Source organism: Ursus americanus, chromosome 23 (genome assembly GCF_024610735.1).
Source record: "Ursus americanus isolate L20-20 chromosome 23, mUrsAme1.1.p, whole genome shotgun sequence".
Classification (NCBI taxonomy): Eukaryota; Metazoa; Chordata; class Mammalia; order Carnivora; family Ursidae; genus Ursus; species Ursus americanus.
Window position 1 is genome coordinate 17419870 of NC_142149.1, and position 12763 is coordinate 17432632.

At 55.7% G+C, this 12763-nt stretch overlaps 1 protein-coding gene across 1 annotated transcript in view; it reads right to left on the bottom strand.

Annotated features, from left to right (window-relative positions):
- Nucleotides 1-1310: 1310 nt before the first annotated feature.
- The window catches only part of NMT1 (N-myristoyltransferase 1), a 28479-nt gene continuing 17026 nt past the window's right edge, over nt 1311-12763 (bottom strand). The window contains exons 4-12 of the mRNA XM_045813989.2: nt 10090-10208; nt 9286-9377; nt 8316-8432; nt 7351-7521; nt 6537-6645; nt 4171-4341; nt 3395-3562; nt 2311-2448; nt 1311-1667 (exon numbers count right to left, since the gene is read on the bottom strand). Coding sequence (XP_045669945.1) covers nt 1647-1667; nt 2311-2448; nt 3395-3562; nt 4171-4341; nt 6537-6645; nt 7351-7521; nt 8316-8432; nt 9286-9377; nt 10090-10208 — 1106 coding nt within the window. The 3' untranslated portion in view covers nt 1311-1646. The remainder of the gene's footprint in view (nt 1668-2310; nt 2449-3394; nt 3563-4170; nt 4342-6536; nt 6646-7350; nt 7522-8315; nt 8433-9285; nt 9378-10089; nt 10209-12763) is intronic.

The window sequence follows — 12763 nt, forward strand, 5'->3', positions numbered from 1 at the left end:
GTTTCCTCCAGCTCTGGGGACTCTGCACAGTTAGCCTCTGGCAAACCCGAAGCCCGAAACTCCGCTGTTAGCCTGCAGAGCAGGGCTTCAGTTAGTGGGAACCGGCTGAGCCTGGCCCCCTGGCTAAGGTGTCCTCCCCACTGCAAGCAGGAGAGAGCAGCCAGGAACCCGCTCACACACACGCCCCGCTCTCCTCCCATTTACTTTCTCCTCGAGCGAAGTTCCACACAAGCCTGGATGGGGCTCTCTGACAATCCCACAGCCCAACCCTCCCCAAGCTACTCGGCTGAGCACAGCGGAGGAAGGCCTACACGGACAGCCACGTGACCTGAGGCCCCATCACTTTCGGGGAGACTGGCAGCATCAATAACCATCACCACCACCACAAAAATCCACAAAACGTCATCAGCAAAAATCAGACTCACACCACGGCGACACGCAATCATTTCCGCTATCAAATCCAGATGAGTAGCTGGCCGCTGCTCCTCGCTACCCCCTGCAGGCTGTGCGTCTTGGAAAGGAGCACAGAGATGGCTAATGGATCGGAAGGCACAGGCCAGGGGCTGGTGGCTGAAGGGGTCTGGGTGTCGTCCCCACGCCATCCTTGGGCAGCCACCCTAGGGCTATCAGGGTGCTGGCTCTTTGCTCTAAGACGAGCTCAGCAGGGATTGCACTGGTACGGTCTCCGCAAGGTCCCAGATGCTACAAGGAGGTCAAAGGTCCCCTTCAAACTGCCAGTCACCCCAGGCGGTGGAAAAACAATGTCACGCGGGACTCATCCCTATAAGGTTGGCAACAACAGCTGACTAAAGAGCCCTTTAAAATCAGTTGGCAGGACAACTTCCCACAGGGAGCAGGGTGAGGATGGAAGAAAGGACCCCATAAATGACATCCGCTTCCACATCTGGTCTCCGCCGCCCAGTGTCAGAATGCGGAAAAGGCCTGGTCCCTGCAGGACAGCCTGAGGAGGGTCAGCCCCATCCAGGACACCACCTGCGGTTCAGCGAGCTCTGAGCCCGCCCCAAGCTCAGCACCATCCCTCCACCTTTCCCTGCGTTCTCAAAGGTAATCATTTCAGCCCATCCAGAAGGAGGACTGGAGGAGACTCCCCACATCCTCTTTCTCCTGCTCCCCCAAGAAAAGTCAAAGCCTGCTTTCAGAACAAAACAATTCACTGTACCAATATGTGTTTGTCTGCCACTGTCCTTGGATTCTAATTCTGAGGAATGATCTGGATTCAGTTTTCATCAGAGACCGAACATCCTTGTACATTTGGAACATGAAAGATATTTAAAATATTTATATATATATAATATATATATATACTTTTATTCTTCACCCGTTAACTCCATAATATGCCAATCACGAGCTAGTTTTCAGCAGTTACATTCCCTTGATCACGGCTGCAGAAGGATGTGATTAATTGGAAAACAGGGAGACCAGAGACACGGCCGGAGGTGACATCGCGCAGCCTACGCCATTGCAATACAATTGTCAAGTTCAGCGGCGGTTTGGTAAAGCCGGTTCAGTTCGGTTCCCTTTGCTAGGGATTCTCACGTTTGTGAAAATTGGACCAACAAGTGGTGGGGTTCCATTTCCTGGTTTGGCTCCTCAGTGGCTTTATCCAGAATCTCACTGGCAACTGATTACTGTAACACCAGCCCAACCTAGGAGAGCCAACGGGGAGAGGCAGAGTTGAGCTGACAGTTGTCCCAAGTCTGTCCCCTCTCCCCCCACACCCCCCACCCCACTTCAGAAGTCCCAAAGGACAGAGTCTGCCCAGTGCCACCGGGCTGTGTGAGCCGGACCTTTCACTCAACCTCTACGAGGGGCTTCCTACATCCATCAGACCCTTCAAGGAAGGCAACCACCAGCAACCTGGGCAATGCTAGTCCCAAGGCCTCTCTCCAGCTTGTCTGTCACTTATTTTGTAAATGCTGATGACACCACAGCCTGGGGCAGCCCTCTGCAGCTGGCAGAGGAAGGGCTGAGGGTCACGCTGGGATGAGGGCAGGAGCCCAGCAGAGGAAACCCCTCAGATTCTTAGAACTTTCCTGGCTAAGTGCAGGATGCCGGACTTCCAGCTCCCCGAGGTGTCCCCAATGCGCTGAGGCAGCTCACCTCGTGGGGCAGAGAAGCTGGAGACAAGCTTCCTGCTTTTGTGTGGCTCTGGGGCCTGTCCCCTTGGCCACCCTCACACCAGCTGCTGCAGGGGAATGTGGACCCTGCCAATGCTGGGGCTCAGAGCCGTGGCCCCGTCTCTGCCGGCAACACGACCCCCGACCCCAGCTGCGCCGGGCACGGACATACCTTCTCTGCTCCCATGCTGGGGCATTTCCAATTGTACAGGTAATACTGCAGGTTGCCGTCCCCTATGCCAAACTTGAGCTTCTCCAGGAAGGTTTTGTTCTCCATGAGATCCAGTGCATTGAACACGTCGAACCCTTTCTGCAGGGCAGGAGGGAGACACAGGAACAAGTGAAGAGAGAGAAAAGCTGCCTCGCCTTCCCGCCCGTTTCTACCACATCCCAGCCGTACAGCGCAGGCGGCCAATCTCCCTTCACGAGCCCCGGCTGCTTCCGCATTCGATCCAAACTCCTGCCAGCACCTGCTCTCCAAGGGTGCTTCTCATAACTCTCGGAGCACCCCCCCACCCGGCCCCTAGGGGCCCACCAAGTGCATACATCTGTCCTCAGCATCCAGGTCACTGCTCCTGGGGTTCCCTGTGAGGCCTCCCCGAAACCCTGCTCATTTGCACGGTCTTCTCCGGAGACCAAGCCCCAGAGCACTTCGTCTGAGAAGCTGGCTCCTACCAGCGGCTCATTCTCTGTGTCCCTCTGCAGCCACCCCAACTACTAGGCCATCGCTGTGTACCCTGTGCCTTTATGGCAGCTGATACGCTGCTCTGAGACCGTGACAGACACTTTCTAAACTTCACCCAGTTGACCAGAAGGTCTTGCAGGGCCCATGAGGAAAGGCTGACTGACACTGATCTCTTCGGGGGTGAAAGCAGCCTGGGCCCCACACCCCACGCGCTACGGTCAGCCGCTCCAATGATTCACCACGACAGAGACCAACCTCCCCCTTCCCGCGCTGGGGAAGTCGTAAGGAGAACCCTTTACTCCGGAGCAAGCCTGGCTCTGCAGGCTCCCTGGCGGCGCCGCCCGTGAGAACGAGACCCACCGAAATAAATCAGTTCAATGCCTTCACGTCACGGGGCTGCTGCTTGCTCGCTCCTAGTTTTGAGCTGCTGGCTGAGAAGTGCTGGGCCCCTTCCTACGCGGAGCGGGAGGCCGAGGAGTGCTAGAAGCCTCGGCCCACAGGCACCTGTGCTCACCACTGCTCCCACTGCCCTGTTCCCATGCGTCTCCGGGCCCCCCGGTCTGCTCCTCACCATTTTGGCGAGAACAAGGGCGTCGCTCATGAGGTCTAGAAGAGGGGTCTGGGTGTGGACGTTGTAGAAAGAATAAGCAGCCTTTAGACTCTTGTGGGTTGGATGGTTCATGATGGTGGAGGGAAGCGTATAAAAACTCAGGAAGTCTGTCACCTCACCATTTGCGTTCTGAAGGGAAAACAACACAAGGAGGCAATGTCGCGCGCGCACGGTGACCCTGCAGCCCGGGAACAGCGTGTGTCCTACTGCCGTTACAGCCCCCGCAGGCAGCTCTGTCCCCGATGACTGGGTGCACACCGCAACAGGAGGTGCAGGCAGGAGCGGACGCCTCGGCCAAGGACACTTGGGGACAGAGCCAGGAGAGAATCCAGGCCAGACTGCGGGCTGACCCTGCCGCGCACCCTCCCTGCGCATTGTCAGGGGCTCCTTGCGGCTCACATCCCCGCAGATGGGGTTGCTGATGCCGGGCTGGCAGGCGGGGCTCCGAGGCTTACCCGAGGAAGAGGGGCCTAGCTCTCTCTACTCCGTTCCCTCCCTCTCCCCGAGACTGGGGGTGGGGGCAGGGGCAAGAAGGGCTCACGCCAAGTCCAGAGAGTGTCCTGTTAGCAAGTACAAGCTACAGCTTCCTGTGTTAGGGAGGACGGAGCAAGGAGGGTCAAGGAAGTCTAGAAGCCAACACTGCCATCTATCAGCCGGGTCTTCAGTCCCCGAGCATGGGGAACCAGCCGCTGGAGGAGGATGCCTCTCAGGGGCCCAGAACACCCCGCCCCACTCACCTCCACCACGAAAGTGTCGATGATATTCTCCTGGGGGTAGAACCAGTGCCCCACCTCCTCCTGGCTCATGACCGGCGTGAGGTGGAACTGCTTCAGGTACCTGGTGAGGAGCTGGTGCACTACTGGAATGTCCTTTCTTTCCATTGGTCGCAGCCCAGCTGTCTTGGGCGTCTGGAAGGCAGACAGACAAGACACTGTCAGGTGTGCTGAACGCGAGCCTCCTGACTCCCTCTCAAGTCCTGAAGGCACTGGAAACGTCACAATGTCTCCCTTCCCATCCCAGCCCTGGAGGCATCCACCCAGGCCGTCAAGAGAGAACCCTCAGTCGCCCCGGCAGCGGCCTCTCACTCAAGGCCCCCACGCGCTCGGGCGCGAGTCCTGCCTCTCAGTACCTTTGGCGCCCTCCCTCCCAGTGAAGGCCACACTCTCTGACTGAGGCTACTGCTTCGATCTCTCATCCACACGGCCCAGGCCACCTTCCTAAGAAAACACAACCCATCATGCCCCTCCCCTGCTCTAAATTCCCTAACACAGAGCAGAAGACCTTCCACCCTCTGAGCCGGATGGCAGTTCTGATTGTCTTTTCTGGCCCTCTAGCCCAGTGGGTCTCAACAGGGGTGATTCTGAGTATATGACAATACTCTGAGGTATTTTCGGTTGTCATAACTAGAAGGGATGCCACTGACATCTAGCAGGTACAAGCCAGGGAAACTACCGAACATCTTACAATGAACAAGACAGTCCCCACAACAGAATTACCCAGCCCCAAATGTCAACGGCACCATGAAAGAGGAACCCTCACGGACGTGCTGGGGTGGGCCCAGGCCCATGCTACTTGTCGACCTAGTGAAGCCCTTCCTGACTCCTCTCCTCCGAACCCTCGCCACCTTGTCCCACGAGCTGTAGCTCATCTCCTATGCTGGTCTCTCTCCTCTAGGCTAGGAGAGCACTTCACAGACCAGCTCCTCGCCCAGGCGTGTTGGAACCCCCGGGCCCAGCAGAGTCTACACTCGAGGCCCGCTTTGTCTGTCTGCTCAGACCCTGCCACACCAGTCTGCTTCCAGCCGGGCCTGCTCCAAGTTAAATTCTGAAGAAAAGCACCAAACTCCTGGGACTTCATCTTAAACCAGGATCCCACCCCACAGCTGCTTTTTCTTAAGAAAGGCTTCAGTGGAATGAACCCACGTGATGCTCTGGAGTAAATACCGGGGCTGATAGAACATCCCCAAAGGCTCAAGGCACAAAGGCGGGGTCAGCCAAATCCGAAAGCAGGGTGGAGTTACAGTTTATATACCTCGGTCACTGCTTCCCTGTGTAGAAACTGCTTTTAAAAGAGCTGTTCCAGGACCTCAGCCACCCAAATTCCTCGCTAATCCTGATGTCTCTGGGGAACACTTACTGACCTCATTTCTACATGGCAGCTCCCACAAGGACACCTCAAATTCTGCACTGAAAGCGGCTCTCACCCACGGGCGGGGAGATTCAGAGACATTTTTCTGGTTACGACACCACTTTAAGAATGCCCTCTCTGCCTGCCTAGAACTCAGGACAAATCTGTCATCACAGCAGGAGGAAGAGACACCCATGACAGCCCCCCCCAAAATCCTTTTTTTGGGGCCGTATCTGTCACAGTCTCTCAAAACAGGACGCTGCTGGCCCGGACCCAGTGCTGGACCAGCCCAATCCCAGGGCGATTAAGCCAGTCTGGTGGCTGACGAAGGCAGGTGGGCAACCCCCGATCAGCGGGCCCCAGTAACTGTGCTGACCCTGGAAGCTCTGCCGGAGGACAAGTGACTTTCAGGTCATTAGGATCCCAAAACCAGGCACAAGCCGACAACGAGCAGCAGCATTTCTTTCGTTGGAAAATTAGATAAACTGAGACCCAGAACAGAAAACCAGCTCACTCCAGGCTGCCTACTCCTTCACCGGCCACATCTGGATCGGGGGGACTGGGATTAGAAATCTGGGCTCCCCTCACAGGGCTGGGGTCACCCCTCCTTTCCCTGACCGACAGAGGCCAGGCAGATGCCCTGTAGCTGATTTACACGGGGTCTGAGCGGTGCTGCGGTTCGGTGAGCAAGTTTATCTTTCTTTTTATGCCTCGCTTGGGCTACAGCCACGAAGAATAGGTGTTCTCTGAGCTCATCAACAGATGACGCGGAAGCTAGCCCAGGTGCAGACGCAGGAGAACGGAGAAAGTCAGACTCAAATAAAACCCTTGCCATAGACAGCAGAGACACCAGAGATAGAAAGTCAAGGAATCAGGACACTGAGTTGGGTCATTTCCTGACGCCCTCCCCCCAAAGCCTTGCTGCGTTCCCGCCGAGGGCCGGGCTCCCCGCCCCCCCACCCCGGGCACCACTGGCCTCCGGCAGGCGGTACAGCTTCATGGTGCGCTGCATGGTCATATTTCTGCTCAGGTGAGAGAACTTCACTTCAATCAGCTTCCGTGGGTTCAGGGACCGATGCCAGTACCTGTGGGGGACACAAACGTCCTGTCCTCAGAGGATTCTGGCACATCCCGAGGAGAGCCACGGCACGGAGCTCTCCAGATGGCCAGCAGGTGGCGTGAGAGACACGCCAGGCCTGAGAACGCCAGCGCGGGGGGCTGGGCTCTCCAGCTTGCCCGCCCCCCCCCAAATGCACAGCTGCCACGGCTCTTCCCGAATTCTCTATTTTTCTTTCCCCAATTCCAAAAGCCGAGTTCACGAGAAGACCTATAGTCCTCAGAATGTGTATTTGCCTGGGGTTTCACTTCTGAAGTTCTTGAGGCAGAGACTGTTCAACTGCTTCGAACCACTTTCTGAGCCAGAGGCTGTCCTTGGGTCACACAGGGATCAGACATGCTCTGTCTGGCCCACATAATATTCAAAATAAAATTGAGCCAACCCCTTAAAACTCCTGGACATTTACTATCAAAATCCAGATGTGGCTGGTCCTTAAAAACTACAATGACCTCCCATTTCTAACAAGCAGGAATCAGCAGGAGCGGAGAATGGCCAAGCCCTCTGGACAGGGCACCCGCTGTCCAGTCTGTTCCTACAGACTCTGCCTCCACTCTTCGGGGCTGGTGCTCTCGGACAGGCCCTGACTGTGGGCCAGAGCAGCGACTCAGTGACACAGGCTCCTCAGCGAGAGCGGGCACGCCGGGACTTCGAGTGCCCCTCGAGAGATCTTTACCTGCAGGTGCCAACAGGCTTTGGTAACACCACCCCGGCAGTGTAAACAGCTTGGAAAATGCCCTCCAGGTGAACTCGCCGGGTTATCTCTCGGATGAGGACCGGGGCCACCCTCTTAGAGCGTAGCTTCTTGTGGACACACAGGAAGTTGATCTCCACCATCTTCTTCTCTCTGGAGGGAAAGGAAAAACCCCCTGTGACCAGTTTTTAACGGGAAAGGTAGTCCCTCCACGACCCGGGAGCCACCACGTAAGGAACAGGGCCTTCCGCTGAGGTTGGCCTTCTGCCGCCATCTGCACCCAGCAGCCAGTACTTGGGCTCCCCCCGTCTCCCCACTGCTCTGCGGCACCAGGCAAGGAATCCACTCCTTTCAACCGGACCCCACTTTCAGAGGTAGGTGGGACTCAAGCCAACTCCTTTATTAGGCGGCACAACCAGAATCTGCCTGATGAATGCCTAAGAGCAGGATGGGGAAGTCCCATGTTTAGCTGGCAGGGTACCTCAGAGTAAGTCAAGGGCTATCCTGGAATTTCAAGGGTTCTGACTCCCACAAGAATCCCAGACCTGTAAGCCCAGAAGACTGTAGTAGATGGTTCTGATGTCTCCAGGGACAATGACAGCAGAGCTCAGAGGCCCCAGGACTGTTTGGATGGTGAGTCACACTGGCTGCGGCCCACTTCTGAAGCTGCTCGAGTGCGCCACCGTGTGACAGGTGTTATAGCTGCAAACACGGGGCCCCTGGGCAGAGAGCGCACGAGGGCCCTCACAGTGGACCCCATCCAGCCCCTATCACAAACAAGAAAACCAGATGCAACTCAGAGCAAAAGAGACTGTTCCTATTGTGAATTTCTATTCCCAAGACCCGAGTTCCTTCCCTTCACCCTTTCTTTCGTGGAAGATACGGGCATCCTTTCTACCCCAGAGGAAGTGGGATGGCGGCGGCATGGGGGTGTTGCTGGTGCTTACGTGTCATAGATGTGGATGTTTGCCGGGATGGCACTGATGAACCCAACCAGTTTCCGACTTGAGACCACTCGAACCCCGCAGTGCCACTGGGGGAGCCAGCCAGGCGGCCGGAGAGCCCTAGAAGAGAGACAGAGGCCGTGGCTGCAGGTGACCGGTGCACTGGGCAGGCTGCTTGCACTCCAGGGCCGAGTCTGTTCTCACCTCCTGCTCCACCTCCCTGGGGGTTAATAGCTCATTCTCTTTAGGGCCAAGCCCTCCCAGACACACATGGGATCGAGCCAGAGCCCCTTCTGGCTGCTCAGTCCACCTGGCCTATTCACCCACCTAATCCAAGGCTCTCATACTGAGGACTTGGCACCTGATCGAATTTCTTTGTGCTCACTGACTTTGCCGGCTTAAGCCAGACGACCGGCTCAGCGTCCAGAGGGTCCCATGGTTGTGAGTCCATCGAAGAGCCCCTGGGGCTCTGGTTTCCACCTGCCCTCCAGGCACCATCACCCCCTCTTTCTGCCTGACCAGTGTTCCCTTTCAGGCAGTCCCTCTCCAGTTCAGCGTCACGCTGCTATGTTCCTGGACACTCTACGTGCAGCAGGAGGCTGGAGGGTTCAGCCAAGCAAGGCCACTTTCATATAACCCAGCGTGCTCAGGAACTGGATAGAAAAGGACTCTTTTTGCTTTTGAAATCTCACCCCTCCTTCCCTTCTTACACCAAGTCACCCATATAACACATGATCTCTTCTTCTGGGGACCGAGGCCACAAAGGCCTCCCTCACCCAGTCATTCCGCCTTAAATAAGGTTTGGATTCTCAGCTCTGCTGGAAAGAACTTTCCTTCAGATGTAGGAACTTGAAATGGACACCCTAATCTGCCATTCGAAGGCAGGTTCTTAGCAGGGATGAGAAAGAGGGCCCACTGTGGGGGTCCTGCCCTGCACCCCGCCCGAGCTACCAGGAAGGCCTCAATGGCTCACCACAGCAGAAAGTCCGGGGAGTAATCGAACCGGAACATATTGTCGTCGTCCTCCACATAGTTCTCGTTCAGGAGGCCGTAGAGCTCTTTCAGCTGCAGAGAGACAAGCGGCTGCCTCAGAGCCACCCTGCCACGGCGGGGTGGGCATCCCAACTCCCTAGGGCTCTAAGCTTTCCAGGAGGACAAGGCAAACTATGAAAAACCATATTTCATTTCATAAATCCTTTTTGCTCCGCGCATGGCAGGGACTCTTTTGGAACAAGCACCCTAGCTGTTCTGGGAAACGGGGCCAGCAAGAGGCAGAGCGGCAGTCTACAGCACATGCGGCAGCAGAGCAAGAATGTCACGCAACGAACCAGCCGCTCCATCGTGAAGGCACGGGACAAATAGATGAATAGGGCAGACAAATGCAGGCCAGAAGGGCATCGCCTGGGGGAGCTCCAGAGCTCAACTCTCAGTCTGCCTGAGAGGCCAGGTGACTATTTCATTGGGGGGCGCCTGGCTGGCTCGGTTGGTGGAGCATGCGACTCTTGATCTTGGGGTTGTGAGTCTGAGCCCCACACTCGGCGTACAGATTACTTAAAAAATAAACTCTTAAATGTGGGGTCTTGGGCAGGCCTCAGAGGCAACAGATGGGGGGCCAAGGGGTGTGTGTGTGTGTGTGTGTGTGTCTGCTCCAACCTGCTTGGATTGGCTCTCCAGAGAGTTCTTGAGGAAGGCTGCAGTAGCGGCTGTCTCCGTATGATGGCAGGGCTCACTGAAAGTGGCACCCAATGCACACAGCGGCCTGCCCAGGCCTACTCACCACACCACGGTCCCCCAGGTCCAAGGCATCCCAGGTGAAGCCCTGGGGCAGGGTGTAGGGCTCCTGGCGGATGTTGTCTTTGTCAGGCTCCACGGGCCCATGGGTGTTCACCACTTCTCCTGGAAGAAGAGCACAGCTGTGAGCCTCACCCTGTCTTGGGCGGGGGAGGGAGGGAGGGAAGGCGCTCAGCACAAACATCGACCACAGTAAATCCCTCCTGTCCCTAGGAGCCCTCCGTCTGCGGAACACTCTGTGCTTGGCAACTGCCGACCATCTCTCCAGCTACCCTTAGTGCCCAACTGAGCGCCAACTCGTAGCAAAGCCTCAGAACAATCACTAAGATCCAAGGTGGTTGGTTTTTTGGAAATTCTTTCAACTCTCCCTTTGGTTACTAAACGGCAAACATTTATCTTGACTAACTTGGCGTCCTGCCTCCCGGCGGGTATAAAGAGGACCGTCATGGTCCTGGCCCAGGCCCGTCAACCTGGATGGATTTATAAGGAGTTGCAACAAGGCTGCTTTTGTGACAACAGCAACAACAATGTAATGGGCCCATTGCTGAGCCAGACGATGGCATCGAGGCGCCAGGCTCAATCTTGGCCCTGCCAGCCGTGGCTTTCAGTAATGTGGGCCAGTTAGCCGCGCTGCCAACTTGGTTCCCTCAGTGTTTACAGAGTCCTACAAGCGTCTTTAGGCTGAATCACGGCATCTACACAGCGCTGCCGGCAAGTTCCCCTCTGACACAACACCCCCACCCTGGAGAGACGCCCCTCCACTGTGCGGTATGAGGAGAGCACTCGGGGTGCTCAGATGACACAGCCCACGCACAGCCGAACTGGACTCATGGGATACACTTGAACAAACCGACCAGGTAATTTTGGCCCTGGGAATGATTTAGTTTCTACAGTTCAGAGCTCGTTCATATTCACACTTGGAAGAATGCAATGTTTAGCACATTTTGAAAACTGAGCCTTTGAAAGGGACCCACTCAGGACACTGCCTGCTCCCAGCATCACGTCTGTCCTCACTCAGCACTCCGTTTATGCTTTACTGACTTTCAGACCCTGGCGCAAACACGGCATTCGAAGGTGTAAGAGGCAGCAGTAACAGATCCGCGGGGCAGGTGCAGGGGAAGAGACCGCCTCAGACTACAAGCTGAGGACAGCACTGTTAGGACTGACGGTCTCCCTCTCTCTCACTCAGCACATGGACCGAGCGCCGACCGCCTCAGACACTGTGCACTAGGATATAGTGGGGAAGAGACAAGGTCTCTGTCCCCACAAGATGGACCATCTTCTGGGGAAGTATTTAATACATAAGTCATTACCAACGCCCTGGGGATCACAAACTGGGAAGTGCAGGCAACAAGGGGACACATAACAAGGAAGCAACTGGCCATCTCCTATTTACCATCCGGCTCCCCAGGAGGTCAGCTTGGCAAAGAGGCTATATTTTTCTTCCCTTGTTTAGAAACCGGCCTTTTGATTAATTCATAAAATAGTCCTTGTGAATTAATTTAATGTAAGTAAATCTACTTCCAATTCACCAACATGTGAAATGTTTGGAGCCTATAAAGCCGAGAGAGCTAGACCCTTGGAAAGTCCCAAGGATCTGTTAGTCTTGTCAAGGTGCTGGGGGGTTCCTTGCCTTGTATTGAATTTATACCTTTTCCAAAATACATTTAACTTCAGAATCTTCTTCTTTTTCCTGAATGATTCCATGGGCAAGATACTGGCAGTCTTCCCCACTGTACTACAATCATCTCAAGGCTAAATCTCTTCACTTAGGCTGGTTACTAGGCCCTGCATGCGTTGAGCATTTCCATTCCCTCCTTCAGCACGTGTTCATGGAATCCCAGAGCACAGTGGTTCTGGGGCGGGAGCCGGTGAATGGGATGGCACAGGCCCTCGTCATCATGGGCACCCAACAGAGGGGTGAGCAGGCACCTGCGCCCCAGCAGGATGAAGGTCCCTGACCATGATAAGCCAGCTCTCCTAGGTCATCTCAAGGCTGTTTGATATCTGCAACACAGAGCTGACAAAGCAGAGTTCCAGGAAACAATGAGAAAACGGCCACCACTTTTAACAGGGTCACAGTCTGGGTGCCAACGAAGCTGAGGAGCGGCCCTAGGCTCCTGCACTGGCCTCCTGCCAGCGCCCAGCATCACGGCTTCCACCTGTGGGGAGAGGTGGCTCCTGAGCGCCCCCTGCTGCGCAGGTGTGGGAGAGCGCCACCGAGAGTGATGGGGGTACAGCCGATGATCCCCAGGCCACCTGGACCCAGTAACCGATTCAGGATGCTGGGAACTTTAAAAGAAAACCCTGGACTTTCAGAGGGTTTCTTTCTGTACACTCTCCCCCCAAAAGTCTCTCTGCTTTCCAACATCAAAGATCCAGAACCACGTACCACAGCCACCGTGAAGGACTTGGAAGCAAAGAATGTGCGATTTGGGAGACTTAAAACCAAACGGACAGGGCAAGGAAGAGCGTGAGAGTGGGGAGGCCTCTCTCTCACAGCCCAGAGAAACCACACACAAGCCTGAGTTCTCCCTGGGGTCATCACCTGTACAAACGAATCTGAGAGTGGTGAAATTCCAATCCACGGAGATGAGGGGGGAAAGGGTTGTGTAGCCCTCTATGACGGTGGGAAGGGGGTGACTTTGAAAAAGCAGAAT